General features: G+C 45.5%; 2 protein-coding genes across 2 annotated transcripts; one reads left to right on the forward strand and one right to left on the reverse strand.

The window, feature by feature from the left end:
• Nucleotides 1-89: 89 nt before the first annotated feature.
• gnsa (glucosamine (N-acetyl)-6-sulfatase a) lies at nt 90-7,710 on the forward strand. Its single transcript, XM_047051265.1, has 14 exons — nt 90-403; nt 941-1,000; nt 1,321-1,527; nt 1,876-1,941; nt 2,441-2,539; nt 2,814-2,981; nt 3,191-3,273; nt 3,368-3,486; nt 3,679-3,782; nt 3,927-4,028; nt 4,203-4,313; nt 4,470-4,580; nt 4,776-4,936; nt 5,982-7,710. Exons 1-14 carry the CDS (start codon nt 245-247, stop codon nt 6,055-6,057), a joined length of 1,626 nt encoding a protein of 541 aa, XP_046907221.1. The 5' UTR covers nt 90-244; the 3' UTR covers nt 6,058-7,710.
• Nucleotides 7,045-13,822, reverse strand: zgc:194209 (uncharacterized protein LOC570908 homolog). Its single transcript, XM_047051266.1, has 9 exons — nt 13,627-13,822; nt 12,817-12,906; nt 12,604-12,725; nt 11,907-12,008; nt 10,999-11,151; nt 10,490-10,605; nt 10,087-10,247; nt 9,576-9,771; nt 7,045-8,595 (listed from the first exon to the last, which is right to left on the reverse strand). Exons 1-9 carry the CDS (start codon nt 13,647-13,649, stop codon nt 8,389-8,391), a joined length of 1,170 nt encoding a protein of 389 aa, XP_046907222.1. The 5' UTR covers nt 13,650-13,822; the 3' UTR covers nt 7,045-8,388.

The following is a 13,822-nucleotide window of genomic DNA, read 5'->3' on the forward strand; positions in this document are numbered from 1 at the left end:
TTGTTAAACTCAAGTCATAGTTACATAATACTCCAAGCTTTCTGAAATCAGCTGACCGGTGTTTCCGTTGTGCCAAGCATAACACATGACACAGGGAACAGGGAAGTGCTACCTTTGGAACTGAAATGCATTCTTTGCTCCGCTCTATTTGAAGACGGTTCCCTAAAAACATTTCACGCTTTTATCGAGAAACGAATCAGTGGGGACCAACACAGCTTTAGCTATTACGATTTTCCCAGTGAAAATGGCCTCGATCCACCTCCGTCTTCCGACGTTATTGAATGTTCTCCTTATCTGCGTCACTTTGCTGTTAAACAACGAGTGTGTTGTTGCCAAGACATATCGCAGACCCAACATTGTTTTGATACTAACGGATGACTTGGACATAGCAATTGGCGGCTTGGTAAGTATATCATCATATCAGTTTCATAGATAGATGGTCATGGTCTGCATGAGAGAGTGTATTCCAAACCAATCGTGCACAGCTAGCCATTTAGCTAGCACTCGCCAGATGAGATAGCAAAAGGCAGCCAAACAATGGCTAGCAACCTAGCTTGATTAGCTGTGTAATAAAGTGTCTCGCTACTAACTAGTTTGTGTAGACCACTGTGAAATAATCGTAATAGTATGTTCTTTGTAAAGTCCATTATGGTTTCCCTCAGCTAATAATAAACCCTAATCCTGATCAAACCAACTCTCTTAACATAGACTTCATCCAAAGCCAAACACCCCCACCCTCCTCCTTATTCTAAAGAGGTTTGGGTTAACCAGGGTTATTTTGTACTTTAATACATTTTAAGTTGTCATAAATGAATCTATTTATAAGTTCAGTTACTCACTTTTTATACGAAGTAATCTGAAGATGTCTTGTTCTCTTTAAGAAGTCGTGTGTGTCATGATGTTTAAATTGGCCCTTTTAGTTTTACACTCTGTGTTTCAGAATCCATTGATCAAAACCAAAAAACTTATTGGAGATGCTGGGATTTCATTCACGAACGCTGTGAGTACCCAACTCCCTCATCATCTTATTTCAAATCCAGGATCAAGCAGCAACTACACTCTGAATCCAGGGCAGATCATGAAATGCTTTCATCACCCTCATCATCCTCATCATGTGCCTTGTGACTAAGCATCCTGAATGCTAGTGCTAGTTCAGCCCCTTCGCTTAGCAAGTTCCTACTATATTTGGAGGTCAGCTCTGTAGCCTGAACATGCAGGATTGGGGGGGTCACATGGTGGTTGGCTTCTGTTTCACAACCCAACCTAACCAAGATATTTTTTGTATTTTTAAATACCTGCCTAATCCCCCCCCTCCCCCAGTTTGTGGCCAGCCCGCTGTGTTGCCCCAGCCGGGCCAGCATCTTGACGGGGAAGTATCCCCACAACCACCATGTCATCAACAACACTCTGGAGGGCAACTGCAGCAGCCTGGCCTGGCAGAAGAGCCAGGAGCCCCAGACCTTCCCTGCCCTGCTGCAGACCTACGCTGGCTACCAGACCTTCTTCGCTGGGAAGTACCTCAACGAGGTAGGCTCCACCTCCAGGTCGCACAATATGTCAAAGGTGACATACTAGATGAGGAGATACTTGACTCAGACGGCTTGTAAGGGATTTATTCTTATATTTCTTAGCAACTGAAATAGTCAAGTTTTTTTTTTAAATGTATGCTTCATAGAAGTGTGTACGGTCTTTGTTAATCCAATTTGTCTTCAACCCGCATCAAGTAGTAGGCTTTGCTTTACCTTACATCTTAAGTCTCCCCCTAACACACCTCACACCTGCTTGTCTGTCCGTCCTTACGCTTGCACAAGAGGTAATGTATTTCATTTGTGTACAGAAACTGATTGTGTGTGTGTGTGTGTGTGTGTTTTCCAGTACGGGAACTCTGATGCTGGTGGGATTGAGCATGTTCCTGCTGGCTGGGACTACTGGGTCGGCCTGGTAAGACAAACAAATGCAACCCCCCTCCCTCCCAAACGAATAGGCCGCTCTGACCCCCAGTAAACAAGATGGCCATGAATCAGCCACACCCTACTGCTCCCCCCCCCCCCCCAAACAAATAGGCCACTCTGACCCCCAGTAAACAAGATGGCCATGAATCAGCCACACCCTACTGCTCCCCCCCCCCCCCCAACTCCCATCCTGGCAAGGAGACCTTTCACCGTTTCCCAGATCATTTATCAGCCGAAGACATGCGCTGGTTAATGGGTTGTGGTTAGGGTTGTAATATTGCAAGAAGGGCAAATGTAGGAACTTTCTGACGTCCCTTGGAGGTAGTCTTGTGACGGTGTTGTTTATCAGACCAGTGGAGATTAATTCATATAAAATGTTATCTGAAGTCTGAACTCAGCGAAGAACTCAAGTTTAAACAAACAAACGAACAACATCGAGAAAAAAAGGCCAACTGCTTTCTCTTGAGTATGAATGTTTTATTTTATAGGAGAGGAACTCCAAATATTACAACTATACTCTGTCGGTGAACGGGAAAGCTAAGAAGCATGGGCAGAACTACAGCACAGACTACCTGACAGACGTACTGGTGAGAACTCCACCGTCCTTTCCTCCCTATTCAGCAAACTTTATCAAACACAGTCAACATTGTGGCAATATCCATGTTACAATGACATTTTATGCAACTCAATTGGTTACTGAACTGTCATTCAACGTTCTAACCCTGACCTTTCCCCAATCTGTCTCAACTCTTCTCCGTTTTCTCTCACCCCACTCCTTCCTTCTCGTGTCCTCTCTCTCTTGCTCGCTCTCGCTCCGTCTCTCTCGCTCTCTCTCTCTCTATCACACTCACACACACACAGGCCAACATGTCTCTAGACTTCTTACAGTACAAGTCCAACTACCGGCCGTTCTTCATGATGGTGTCCACACCGGCCCCCCACTCCCCCTGGACCGCGGCCCCTCAGTATGAGAACAGCTACCCGGACGTAAAAGCCCCCCGGGACCCCAACTTCAACGTCCATGGAAAGGTAGCTCCTAACTTATGGGTTCTGTCCTTATCAGTTTCTGGCTCTTTTGCGCTACACTTGCAGCATCTCACACGTGTAGCCTTTAAACCCTAAACCAGGATTTTTCTCTCTCCCTCTCTTGTGCGTGACTCTAACCCTGAATCATTCTCCTTATTTTTTCCTTCTCTCACCATAACCCTACATCTCTCTCTTTCTCTTTTTTTATCCAGGATAAGCACTGGTTGATCCGACAGGCCAAAACCCCCATGACCAATTCCTCAGTGGAGTTCCTGGATGAAGCTTTTAGGAAACGGTCAGTCATCTTCCCCTTCTCAGTGACTTAAAAATGGTGATATTAGCTCACTGCTGCTGCTGAAAGTGTTTGTGTGTGTCCTCCGGGCCTGTAGGTGGCGTACTCTCTTGTCAGTGGATGACTTGGTGGAGAAGGTGGTGAAGAGGCTGGAGGTCAGGGGAGAGCTGGAGAACACCTACGTCATCTTCACCTCCGACAATGGCTACCACACCGGTACACACACACACACACACCTTATACCAACTACCAGACATGTCAGCAGGCATGACTGGCATGGCTTGACTGACTCCCTCCCTCTCTCCCCCCCTCTCTCTCTCTCTTTCTCCCCCTCCCTCTCTTTCTCTCTCTCTCCCCCTCCCTCTCTCTCTCCTTCTCTCTCCCTCCCCCTCCCTCTCTTTCTCCCAGGCCAGTTCTCCCTCCCCCTGGACAAGCGGCAGCTGTATGAGTTTGACATCAAGGTTCCTCTCATGGTCAGGGGCCCCAAGATCCAAGCCAACCAGACCAGCCCGGTAACAACACTGGCCTCAAATGACCTTTTTAAATGCTTTGAGCATATAAAAAGGCCCAAAATATATGTGATTTGTTATGGGAATATATCCGTTTTATTATACAAAATAATCATTTTTGCTAAGTAGTTTTCTTGCTATGCGTAGATGCTGGTGGCCAACGTAGACCTGGGACCCACCATCCTGGATATAGCGGGGTACGACGTCAACAAGACCCAGATGGACGGCATGTCATTCCTGCCTGTCATGGTGAGACCAGATCAGACCCTCACACCATAACTCGACAACCACACAAAACTGGTGCTAATACGCTTGCCAGGCAGAAGTGTACTGACTTCGTGTGTGGGTCTGTACCCACCTCCCTCTCTGTGTCTCTCCCTCTGTCTGTGTCTCTCTCCTCTCTCCCTGTGTCTGTCTCTCCAGCAGGGGCAGGTGAACAGCAGCAGCTGGAGGACTGACATCCTGGTGGAGTACGAGGGAGAGGGGAGCAACATCACTGACCCAGCCTGCCCCCTGCTGGGCCCGGGGGTATCGGTACGGAGGAACCGGTGGGGGAGGGGAGGGAGAGAAGAACACTGGGGCTCTGACTCAGGAGAAGGAGAGGTGTTTTTAGTGGAGTGGAGTGGATGAAAGGAGAAGAAGGAGGAGGAGGTGGGAGTGCTGATACTGACGTGCTCTCTCTGTCTGCAGGAGTGTTTCCCAGACTGCGTGTGTGAGGACTCGTACAACAACACGTACGCCTGCGTGCGCACCGTCGCCCCCTCTACCAACCTCCAGTATTGCGAGTTTGATGATAACGAGGTAACGACTAAATGAATGAATTGTATTTGTATAGCCCTTTAAACAAGCAAAGTCACAGAATACTTCAGCTTCCCATAGAAACCAACCCTCAAAACCCAGCATTTTAGAACAATACCTACACATTCACTGGGATGTACCTAGAACGACGCCTACTGCATGTCAGTAAGCTAAAATGTGACTCGCGCGCGTGTACAGGTGTTCGTGGAGGTGTACAACGTGACAGCTGACCCCTTCCAGCTCAGCAACATCGCCAAGAGCATCGACCAGGAAGTTCTGGAGAAGATGAACCACAGGCTGATGATGCTGCAGTCCTGCTCTGGACAAGCCTGCAGGACGCCGGGGGTTTACGACACGCGGTCAGTGGAGTGGGGCACACATACACACACACACGCGTCCAGATTGCACGCGTACATACTCGCACGCGCACTCGCACACCTACACTCAACTTCAAAACATTTATCTCTCGATTTAATCCTGAATGTGTTGTACAATGTTATTATATGTATTGATCTATCGATTGATTGAGATATATATATATATATTAGAGCTGTCAAACTATTAAAATATTTAATTGCGATTAATCGCATTAGTGTCATAGTTAACTCGCGATTAATCGCACATTTATCTATTCTAAATGTCCCTTGATTTCTTTTTCATCCATTATTTTTTCAAATTGTAATGCTCTTATCAACATGGAAAAGTGGTTCGGATTGCTTCGTGCAACTGTTTTTTTTTTTATTGAAAACAACATTGCAATCGCCTGGCTTTGACGAGCGGGCGGAGCATTTGCATCAGCTGTGTGCTTGGCCATCAAAATTGTATTTTACACTCCACGACGTGCTGCGATGATTCACAACGATTCACAGTTCACAACGACAGAACACACTGATCACTTTCGTATAGTAAATGGAACCATTTGGCAACCTTTTAAAAGTAAACTTTCTATTCAGAATCTTATTGGCATCCATTTCGGCGTCTGGCGCTGGCAATCAACTCAAAACGTAACGTTAGCCTACTACCAGAGAATGTTTAATATCCGTAAACGGGCTCTGCTCTTTAGCCGGCTCGCAAGCCCAAACAAGTGTGTGGCGTGCCTGTTGTTTTGTTTCCGGTCTAGCTAGATCCGGTGCGGTATTGTAGTTTTTCTAACGTCCGTGGTTGTCGCAACAGAATGTGAAAAAAACTACAAAGTTTGCTAGGTCAAAAAGAGCGTTAATCGCGCAATAAAAAAATTGACGCCGTTAATTTGGGTTTGCGTTAACGCCGTTAATAACGCGTTTAACTGACAGCACTAATATATATATATATATATATATATATATATATATATATATACATATACTAACACACACACACGAGAGGGAGAGAGCCCACGTTGATGTGATTGTGTCCCCCTTCCAGGTACAAGTTTGACCCCCGCCTCATGTTTGGCAGCCACAACCCTCGCATCAGCAGACTGCGCCAAGTGCTGAAGTAAGATGGACCGACGGAGGGAGAGCGAAGGAGAGGAGGGAGACTTAGAAGGCCCCTTTTGTCCGGTTGTTGCCTTGTTTCTGAGAACGCCAACGGTACCTGGCCCAATCGGTGTGGGAAAGAGGGAGGGGGGGGGTTTGGAGGGGTTGGCAAGGTAGGGTGGAAGGTCCAATATCTCTATACAACACTACAGCCACTTTTAACAGGGATGCCTTTTTGTACGCAACACCGTTGCCTGTCACTGCCGTACCGGGCACTCGGAGACAGGAAGTGACACGTCGTTTGTTGTGGATCGTCGTCATTCTATACGTGTTTGTGGTGAGTTTGATAGGGCCTGTAGACATTTCATGGTTCTCTTTGTATTTTAACATAACTTCGTTTTTGTTTACTTTTGATGTCCAGATTATCTGATTTAGGAACCAATGAATATCTCCATCACAGAGCCACCGTGGCTTGCTAAATGTCCTCCTCTCCGCCGTGGATTCTCACGTGCATGCCTACACGTGTACTTTTCTGGTATTATCATTATCAAAGTATTGATTTGACTGTAGGCCTTACAACTGACTTGTTTTTATGATCTGAGAACTGCCCAGAACAAGGGACATCGCCTAACCCGGATGTATTTCCCACAAAAGAGAAGCGGATGTTTATATATATTTTTTTTTTAAAGGGGGAGGGGGGTACACATGACAGAAGGAGAGTAGGAAGTGTGATTGTATGGACTGGATTGAGGGAAACGGGCCAACTATGCTTTTACCCTGGATTCAATCAGCCCAATCAAAACGGTTCCTTGTATGTCACACACAAAGACACAGACAGACATTTTCCCGGAGATTAAACGATAGTACCTATATTCTTCACGTTATATTGAGACTATACATTGTATGAGAACATGAGTTTCATTTGTTCTGCTGTTGATCACAGGGTTTGGATCATGAATGAGCCAAAGGGGAGGATCTGTGATGGTTCGTTCCTCCAAAGAGATTTTTTCTTTTATATTGTTTTCTTTTTCTTTCATTTTTTGGGAAGGGGGGCCAAATCAATGGTTCCTTCAACTAATCTGCTTAATGTGAATTCTGTAGGGAAAACCATTCTTCCTGTTTTAGACAAGGGAATATTAGGGAAGGAGAGTGAGACTGATGCATGGTTTTATAGTAAAAATACCATGATAGTGCTCAAGGAAGACTGAAACCTTAAAGGGAAACTATCTTCTTTGAATATTACTAACTCCACCTTCGTCATGATAGGGCGGCCCAAACTTTGCCATCTAACTCCCCCAGCAGTGCTATTGTGGTTCATTCAACATGCATCAAATGAGTTTGTTTGAACTGCCTGTTGTTTGATTGTTGATTGACTGTTGAATTTGTTTGAAATGAATGGTAGTTCTGTTATTTACATCAAAGATCTAGTCTGACTGTATTAAAGGTGCAAGGTTCTGAACAATACTGGACTGATAATCGTCACACACACACACACAGAGAGTTATGCTGTAAACCACAGGAACTGGTCAAACCCATTTCAGCTCATTCATGCACTTTCCAACTTGTGAAAAAGATGTTTTTGCACATTATTTCTTTACATTAGTCGTTTTGTAACAGAGTATGCATTTCTGGCTTGTGTTTGTCCATTAAACATAGTCTGCGATTGGCATATGAAATAATTTGTCGGTTAATGACCAAGTCAGTAAACTGTATAGTCAGTTTGACACCTATTACACTTAAGACTCTGCTGCCCCCATTGGTTAATGGGTATATCATCAGACACTTAGCCAGGTCTCAGCCAGAGAAGACAATGGAAAACAATGGACTAATTCACCAGCCTGCTTAGAAAAGCAGGCTGAATGTTATTTAATGTAAAAACATGCTACTTCATCCAAATTCAACTCCAAGCATTTCATTGTGTCAAAGAAGAGGCACCAGTGTTATAAAAGTCCAAAGTATGACATGATCAGATAAGAGGCATTCCTCCGGTAAAATTGCTGGTATGTCCACCCCTAACAGCAGGAACAGTGTGGGAAAAGATGAGTATCTGTAATTGAATCCACGGTTAAAACATCAGCTACACCATGCCGACGCGCTGACACATGTCACAGTGTAAAAATCCTCCATGTCACAGAATAAAAATCAGATGTGCTTATCCTTTACCCTAACAGTGCAAGAGGCTCTGACTAAATGATTTCCTGAATCACTGAAAGTCCCTCGTCTCGACCTTCTAATAAAGTTCCTCAAGTGATCCAAGATCCAGAAAACCCTCCCACCATTCAGGGTTATGACATTTGATCCCCAACCATACATTCCGGGTCAACTTCTCCCTGCTGCCCAGAGGCTAGGCTAGGCTAGCTCCACTCCTCCAGGACAGGCAGGAAAGGCAAGTCGGTGCTCCCCAAGTAGACCCTCCCGCGGTGCTGGAACGCGTCGCTGACGGCCCAGGTGAGGCTGCCGTCTGGGTCATGGAGAGTGCCCACCGGCTGGGCGTCCGGTCCCAGCTCCAGAACCAGGCCGTAGCGTGGCAGCAGTATATTGTACAAGCTCAGAGGAACCACCTGGGACACATACACAGGGATGGGTTCAACAAATAATAATAGCCTGGCATAAAGGTTAGGTAGAGTTTAGCCCCATCTGTCTGGCCATTACTTCTACCCAGTAGGTGGTGGTAATGCACCAATGACGTTGGAAGCCCTTAAACACAGAAGAAGGAGAATGTGTGTGTGTGGAAGGGGGGTCTGAGTTCATAGCTTGCACCGCATGTGACTAAGGATTAAAGAATTTGATCAGACTTAAATTAGCAGAACTTTGCATGGTTTACTTGGTTTTTAGGATTGTTTCCAGTTTATCATATTCCATATTCTGCCAAAGTTGTGCTTTACATCTTTATAACACAATATCCCTTTAATACACTGTGTCTGGGGAAATAAGGTTCTAAATACAGAGCAAAGCATTACCATTTAGTTTAACGACCATTTAATCACCATCATATAGTGTATGAGGTTGTCACTGATGTCACCCTTTGGTGATCAGGGACTGCAGCCCAAAGTTCACTGAAAGTTCAGCTCAACAACCCCAAACAACCCCCAACCCACTCTACTGCCCCAGCTATTGCTGCGAGGGAGGTGTGTGTGTGAACTGTATGTGTGTGTGTGTGTACTGTATGTGTGTGTGTGTGTGTACTGTGTGTGTGTGTGTATGTGTGTGTCAACTCAAGAGCCCTCGTTGCTCTGCGTCACCCTGTCCTATCAGATTACACACCATCTAGTCTTGATGTGGGCTAGGAACAAAGGCTGTTTCATCCCGACGCCCACAACGTTAAATCGCTCACACACAAACACACAGGTTGGGATCGCGAGAAAGGTTGCAGCATTGTGAGGTTCAATTGGACACGCTTTAAGAACAGAGAACCCCTGAAGTTTTTCAGTGAAGACATCAACAAGGCTTGGAGAAGCTTCTCTCCCACAGTCACCACACCAGCAGCGATGAAGACCATGGTGAAGCTGATGACGAAGGTAATGGTGACACTGACACTAACCTTGGCCAGGAAGCGCTTGACGGCCGGGTAGGGGGCAATCATGTCAAGGAACGGAGGCAGTAGCCGTCGAAACCGAGTGGTTGTGATGCCAACCAGGAAGGTTCCATGGTCACTACGGCGAATGTTGTCTGGGTAACCAATCATATTGCTCATGACCACTTCCTTCCTGCCAGCCTTGGGCCCCTTCAGCCAGTACCTGAAAAAGAAAACATACGTCTTTTAATAATACCCCTTCAAAACTGTACAGTGAAAAGTGCAAATATTGTATGTGAGTGTACAGTATGCAACATAAATACAGTATTATACATGCTGTATATGGTGTTCACAGAAATGTTCTCCTTTTTTTATTTAACCATTATTTATTCAGGCAAAGAACAGTATGTCATAATTGTATGTCTTATCTTCATATGTACACCAGCAGCACTTTAGATGATAAGCCTGAGGATTTACATTGAACAGGGAAGTAGAACAACGTGTCAAACACTGTGTGTGTGTGCGTGAGTGTGTGTACCTGAGAATACGTCCAAGGCTGGTTTCGGCCAGCAACAGGAAGTCCTCGTCAGGAGACAGCGCTATGCCGTTGGGCATGTAGAGAGAGTCCAGCAGCACACGCACGCTTCCAGACCCCGGCTCATAGGCCAGGAGGCGACCCAATCGGTTCAGCTCGATCACCTGCAGGGGCATGGGGTCAGAGGTCAGGAACAGACAATGAGGAGCTTCATTGAAGTCCCCAATTAGTGAGTTTTGGCTGGCAAGTTCTGGGTGAGAATGCTTTGGTTCAGAGAGCCAAGCTTGGGGATTCTGGAGCATGCTGTCGCTAAGGCACCACGAGGAAGCGCGGTGAATGGTTGCTGTGTCTCTCCATTCCTGCACCTCCCTCTCTCACTTTTCCCTCTCTCATCCAGCTCCCTGACCTCCAGTTTGACGTGTCTGCGACCCCAGCGACTGGAGGAGTCGGTGAAGTAGATGGTTCCCGTCTGGGAGGAGATGTCCAGACCGTTGAGGAAAGCGAATGGGACACCGTCAGCACCTGGGGCACGGTACAAAAAGTTGTGAACACACATTCACTGCCATTTCCCGCTCTGGCATCCGTACCTGCCTACCTACCCTTTTACCTCATCTGGAGGATAAAAGTTTCAAACTTTTTTAAGTTTCAAAACATTATTCACTGAATGAATATAACAACCAGGGAGATCCCAAAATGATGATGAAGCGTTTGGATGCTAACTGGTTTGTTTTGTCATTCTGACCCTCTTAAATGGCGAGGGGGATAATTGACCTTAAAATGCCTAGTCATTTTCCCAACAATTCCTCGGATATGGATAAGAAAAATTCTGTACAAGTTGATAAATACAAGAAAACCTCAGGGATCAGGGAGTTCAGTGTACAGTATGTGCTGGAGCGTTTGGGGCTGGTGTTGGACCTTGGGCGTTGGGCAGCAGCAGAGTCTTGTGTCCATTCTGGGGGTTCACACTGTGCAGGCCCAGGTAGGAGTCAGCCACAATCAGCTGGCCCTGACTGTCCAGCCTGACGCCATGGGGACGGCCACACACCGGCTCGTAGTCAGTACTGCTGCCTGAGGGGGATGGGCAAACAGGAAGAGAGGATAGGAAGGAAAAATTAGATACTGACGTGTTTGGGATAGAGGACCTGTGAGGTGCTCCAGGAAGTGGCTGTAACCAATCCAGACAGGTGCTCCAGGAAGTAGGTCACCCCCTATTCAACCAGTCTGCATCAGATTAAATATTTTCTCTATTCAAAAATATTAATACATGAAAAAATATGAATACATTTTTTCTCTATTCAAAAATATTAATATATGACATGTTTTTTTTATCAACAATAGTAAAAAAAAAAAATATTGCATCTGAATAAAAATTTGGAAGTGAATTTAGAAGTCATTTCAAAGTGACTTAGTTTAAACTCCTGGAGGTGAGTTACAGAGTTAAACAAGCGTCTTTAATAAGTGGTGTTTCAGATCCTGGCCAGGGATGTTTCCGGGCTCTCTGTCCTGCTCTGTGCAGGACTGAGCTATCTGCTGTCAAGCCTCCTTTAAAACGTCATCCCTGTTTACCAGCACCACAGGAGTTATTGAGGCCTGCTGGACCATGGCTAATGCACTCTGGGACACACTCCCTACCTCTCTCAAAAACATGTTGGCCTCGCTCCATGAATCATCCCCTCAAACAAACATGAGAAAGAGCCACTGCGAACCCTCCAACGCTGAACCCTAATCCCTGATCCAACAACCTCCCTCGGGTTCTCCTGGGCTGTGATGTGACTGACTAGAATGACAGACTGACTAAATGACTGACTAAATAAATGACTGACCACACTCTGGGATGTCCTGGCCCATATGGGTGAGGAGAGTGAGGCTGTCGTCTTGGCCAATCCTCCACAGCTTCCCATCTACGGTCCCTGTGTACACGTTACCTGAGGAGGCAGGGAAAGGGGAGCAGTGAGCGAAGGCATCGACAAACCTATTGTGCCTACAGTATACGCAACACGTTTTAATGGGGGAGGTTAGGGTTAGGGTAGTTCAGTATGTAAGGGTGTCAGGCATAGGGCTGCACTCTGGTCATTTGGAAACACACACTCACACAGCGATAAGATGGAATTAAGAGTCTCAATATTATCTGCATACTTTAAGTACATTCTTTCAGACTTTAAGACTTCCTAAACTGACAGGCCCCAATGTGGAGTGCAGTGGATGCTCTACTGATCCAGAACTCTGCATGTCTGTGTTTCACCATCCATTTGTACATATTTATTTGTTAGCTTTACTCTTCCATGATTGTATTAATCTCCCAATAATAATTAATGAATGTCCAAATAATTGCTCTTAAAGTTTTCTCCATTGTTCTCTCTTTTCCTAGGAGTTTTTTCTTGTCTTCTTTAAGGGCTTTGGTTGGCTTACGTACAGTTTATATGTAAAGCCCTTTGTGACATTGTTTGTAAATACCGCTTTAAAAATACAATTACATTTGATTCGAAGACAAGCTTCATCTTCTCACACTGAACTGCTTACCATTCTCATCAGCAGTGAAGGACTCTGGTCCATGTAGTTTTCCAGTGAACAGTCTGCGGCCCTTTTGTAGGCGTTTATTTACAGCGAAGGGGCCCTCAAGAGCAGGAGGGGGCCCTTCTAGTCTGAGACAGATAAAAACCATAGCTGAATTGTAAACACATCATTGCAGATGTGTATGTGCGTGTGCGTGTGAGTGTGAGTGTGCCTTCTCACGTGTGTGGTTCAGGGTCAATAGGAGAGGGTATGAGATATACCCCCACAGCTACTGCTATCAGGACAACTGATAAAGGTTTCTTTCCCAACCTGAGAAAGTAACAGGAAGATGAACAGTCAGGGCCGCGTTTCCCATATTCGTTAAGCTTCTATGTTTTTAGAACGCTCCTAAGAAGCTCTTTGCGTTAAGAGCTTCTTAACAAATCTGGGAAACGCGCGGCCCAGATCATATTGTAGCCTACATTAAATCAGACATCGCCGTCAAACTCACGTTGGTAAAAAAAAAAAAAACAGGTAACAGCTCGTTTTCCTATCTTAAGTTAATACATCAGCAATGTTGTGTCATGTATGAACCCTATATCTCCGACATCCAGTGAACTTTGTCATTGTGTCAGAGCGGACAAGCGTGCTCTGCTTTCAAATTTCAAGAGCAGAGCGTTCAAGTAGGCTAAACATGTTTGTGTTAATTTGTATCCATTGATCAATTGGAAAAATAAAAATCCCTGGCCATTACACTTGCCAAACAACAAAGCAATCGTCTTCCTTATAGAGTGCCAAATGTTAATCGTAATAAAATGCTGAATGACAGTGAGCAACCGTTCGCCGTATTTTTCTGCATAGCAATTTAGGGCATCCGAATATTATTACCAAAGTATTACCCTACGATAACCCGACTCGGCGACCTTAAATTACAAAAGAGCTGTCCGCAAGCGACAGGGATATTTGTTTGACTGTTAAAAAAAAACGGGTAAAGGCGGTTACGTTATGCAATTTCGTAATCATTCGCAACAGACAACATACCAAACTTACATTGTTAATCCTACAGAAGACATCCGTTCTTCCTGTTAGTTCAGAGTTCTCCTCGTTGTCGATGAGTACATTCTCCCATGGAAGAGTTGCGAAGTGTGTGAAAGTTTGTGTACTTGGTAGACAGAGAGAGGGGGGGGGGCAGACGAGGGAGTTTAGTGTGTGTGTGTGGGCAGGCAAACCGCGACTGTGTTCTCTA

This window comes from Hypomesus transpacificus, unplaced genomic scaffold (assembly GCF_021917145.1).
Source record: "Hypomesus transpacificus isolate Combined female unplaced genomic scaffold, fHypTra1 scaffold_146, whole genome shotgun sequence".
Lineage (NCBI taxonomy): Eukaryota > Metazoa > Chordata > Actinopteri > Osmeriformes > Osmeridae > Hypomesus > Hypomesus transpacificus.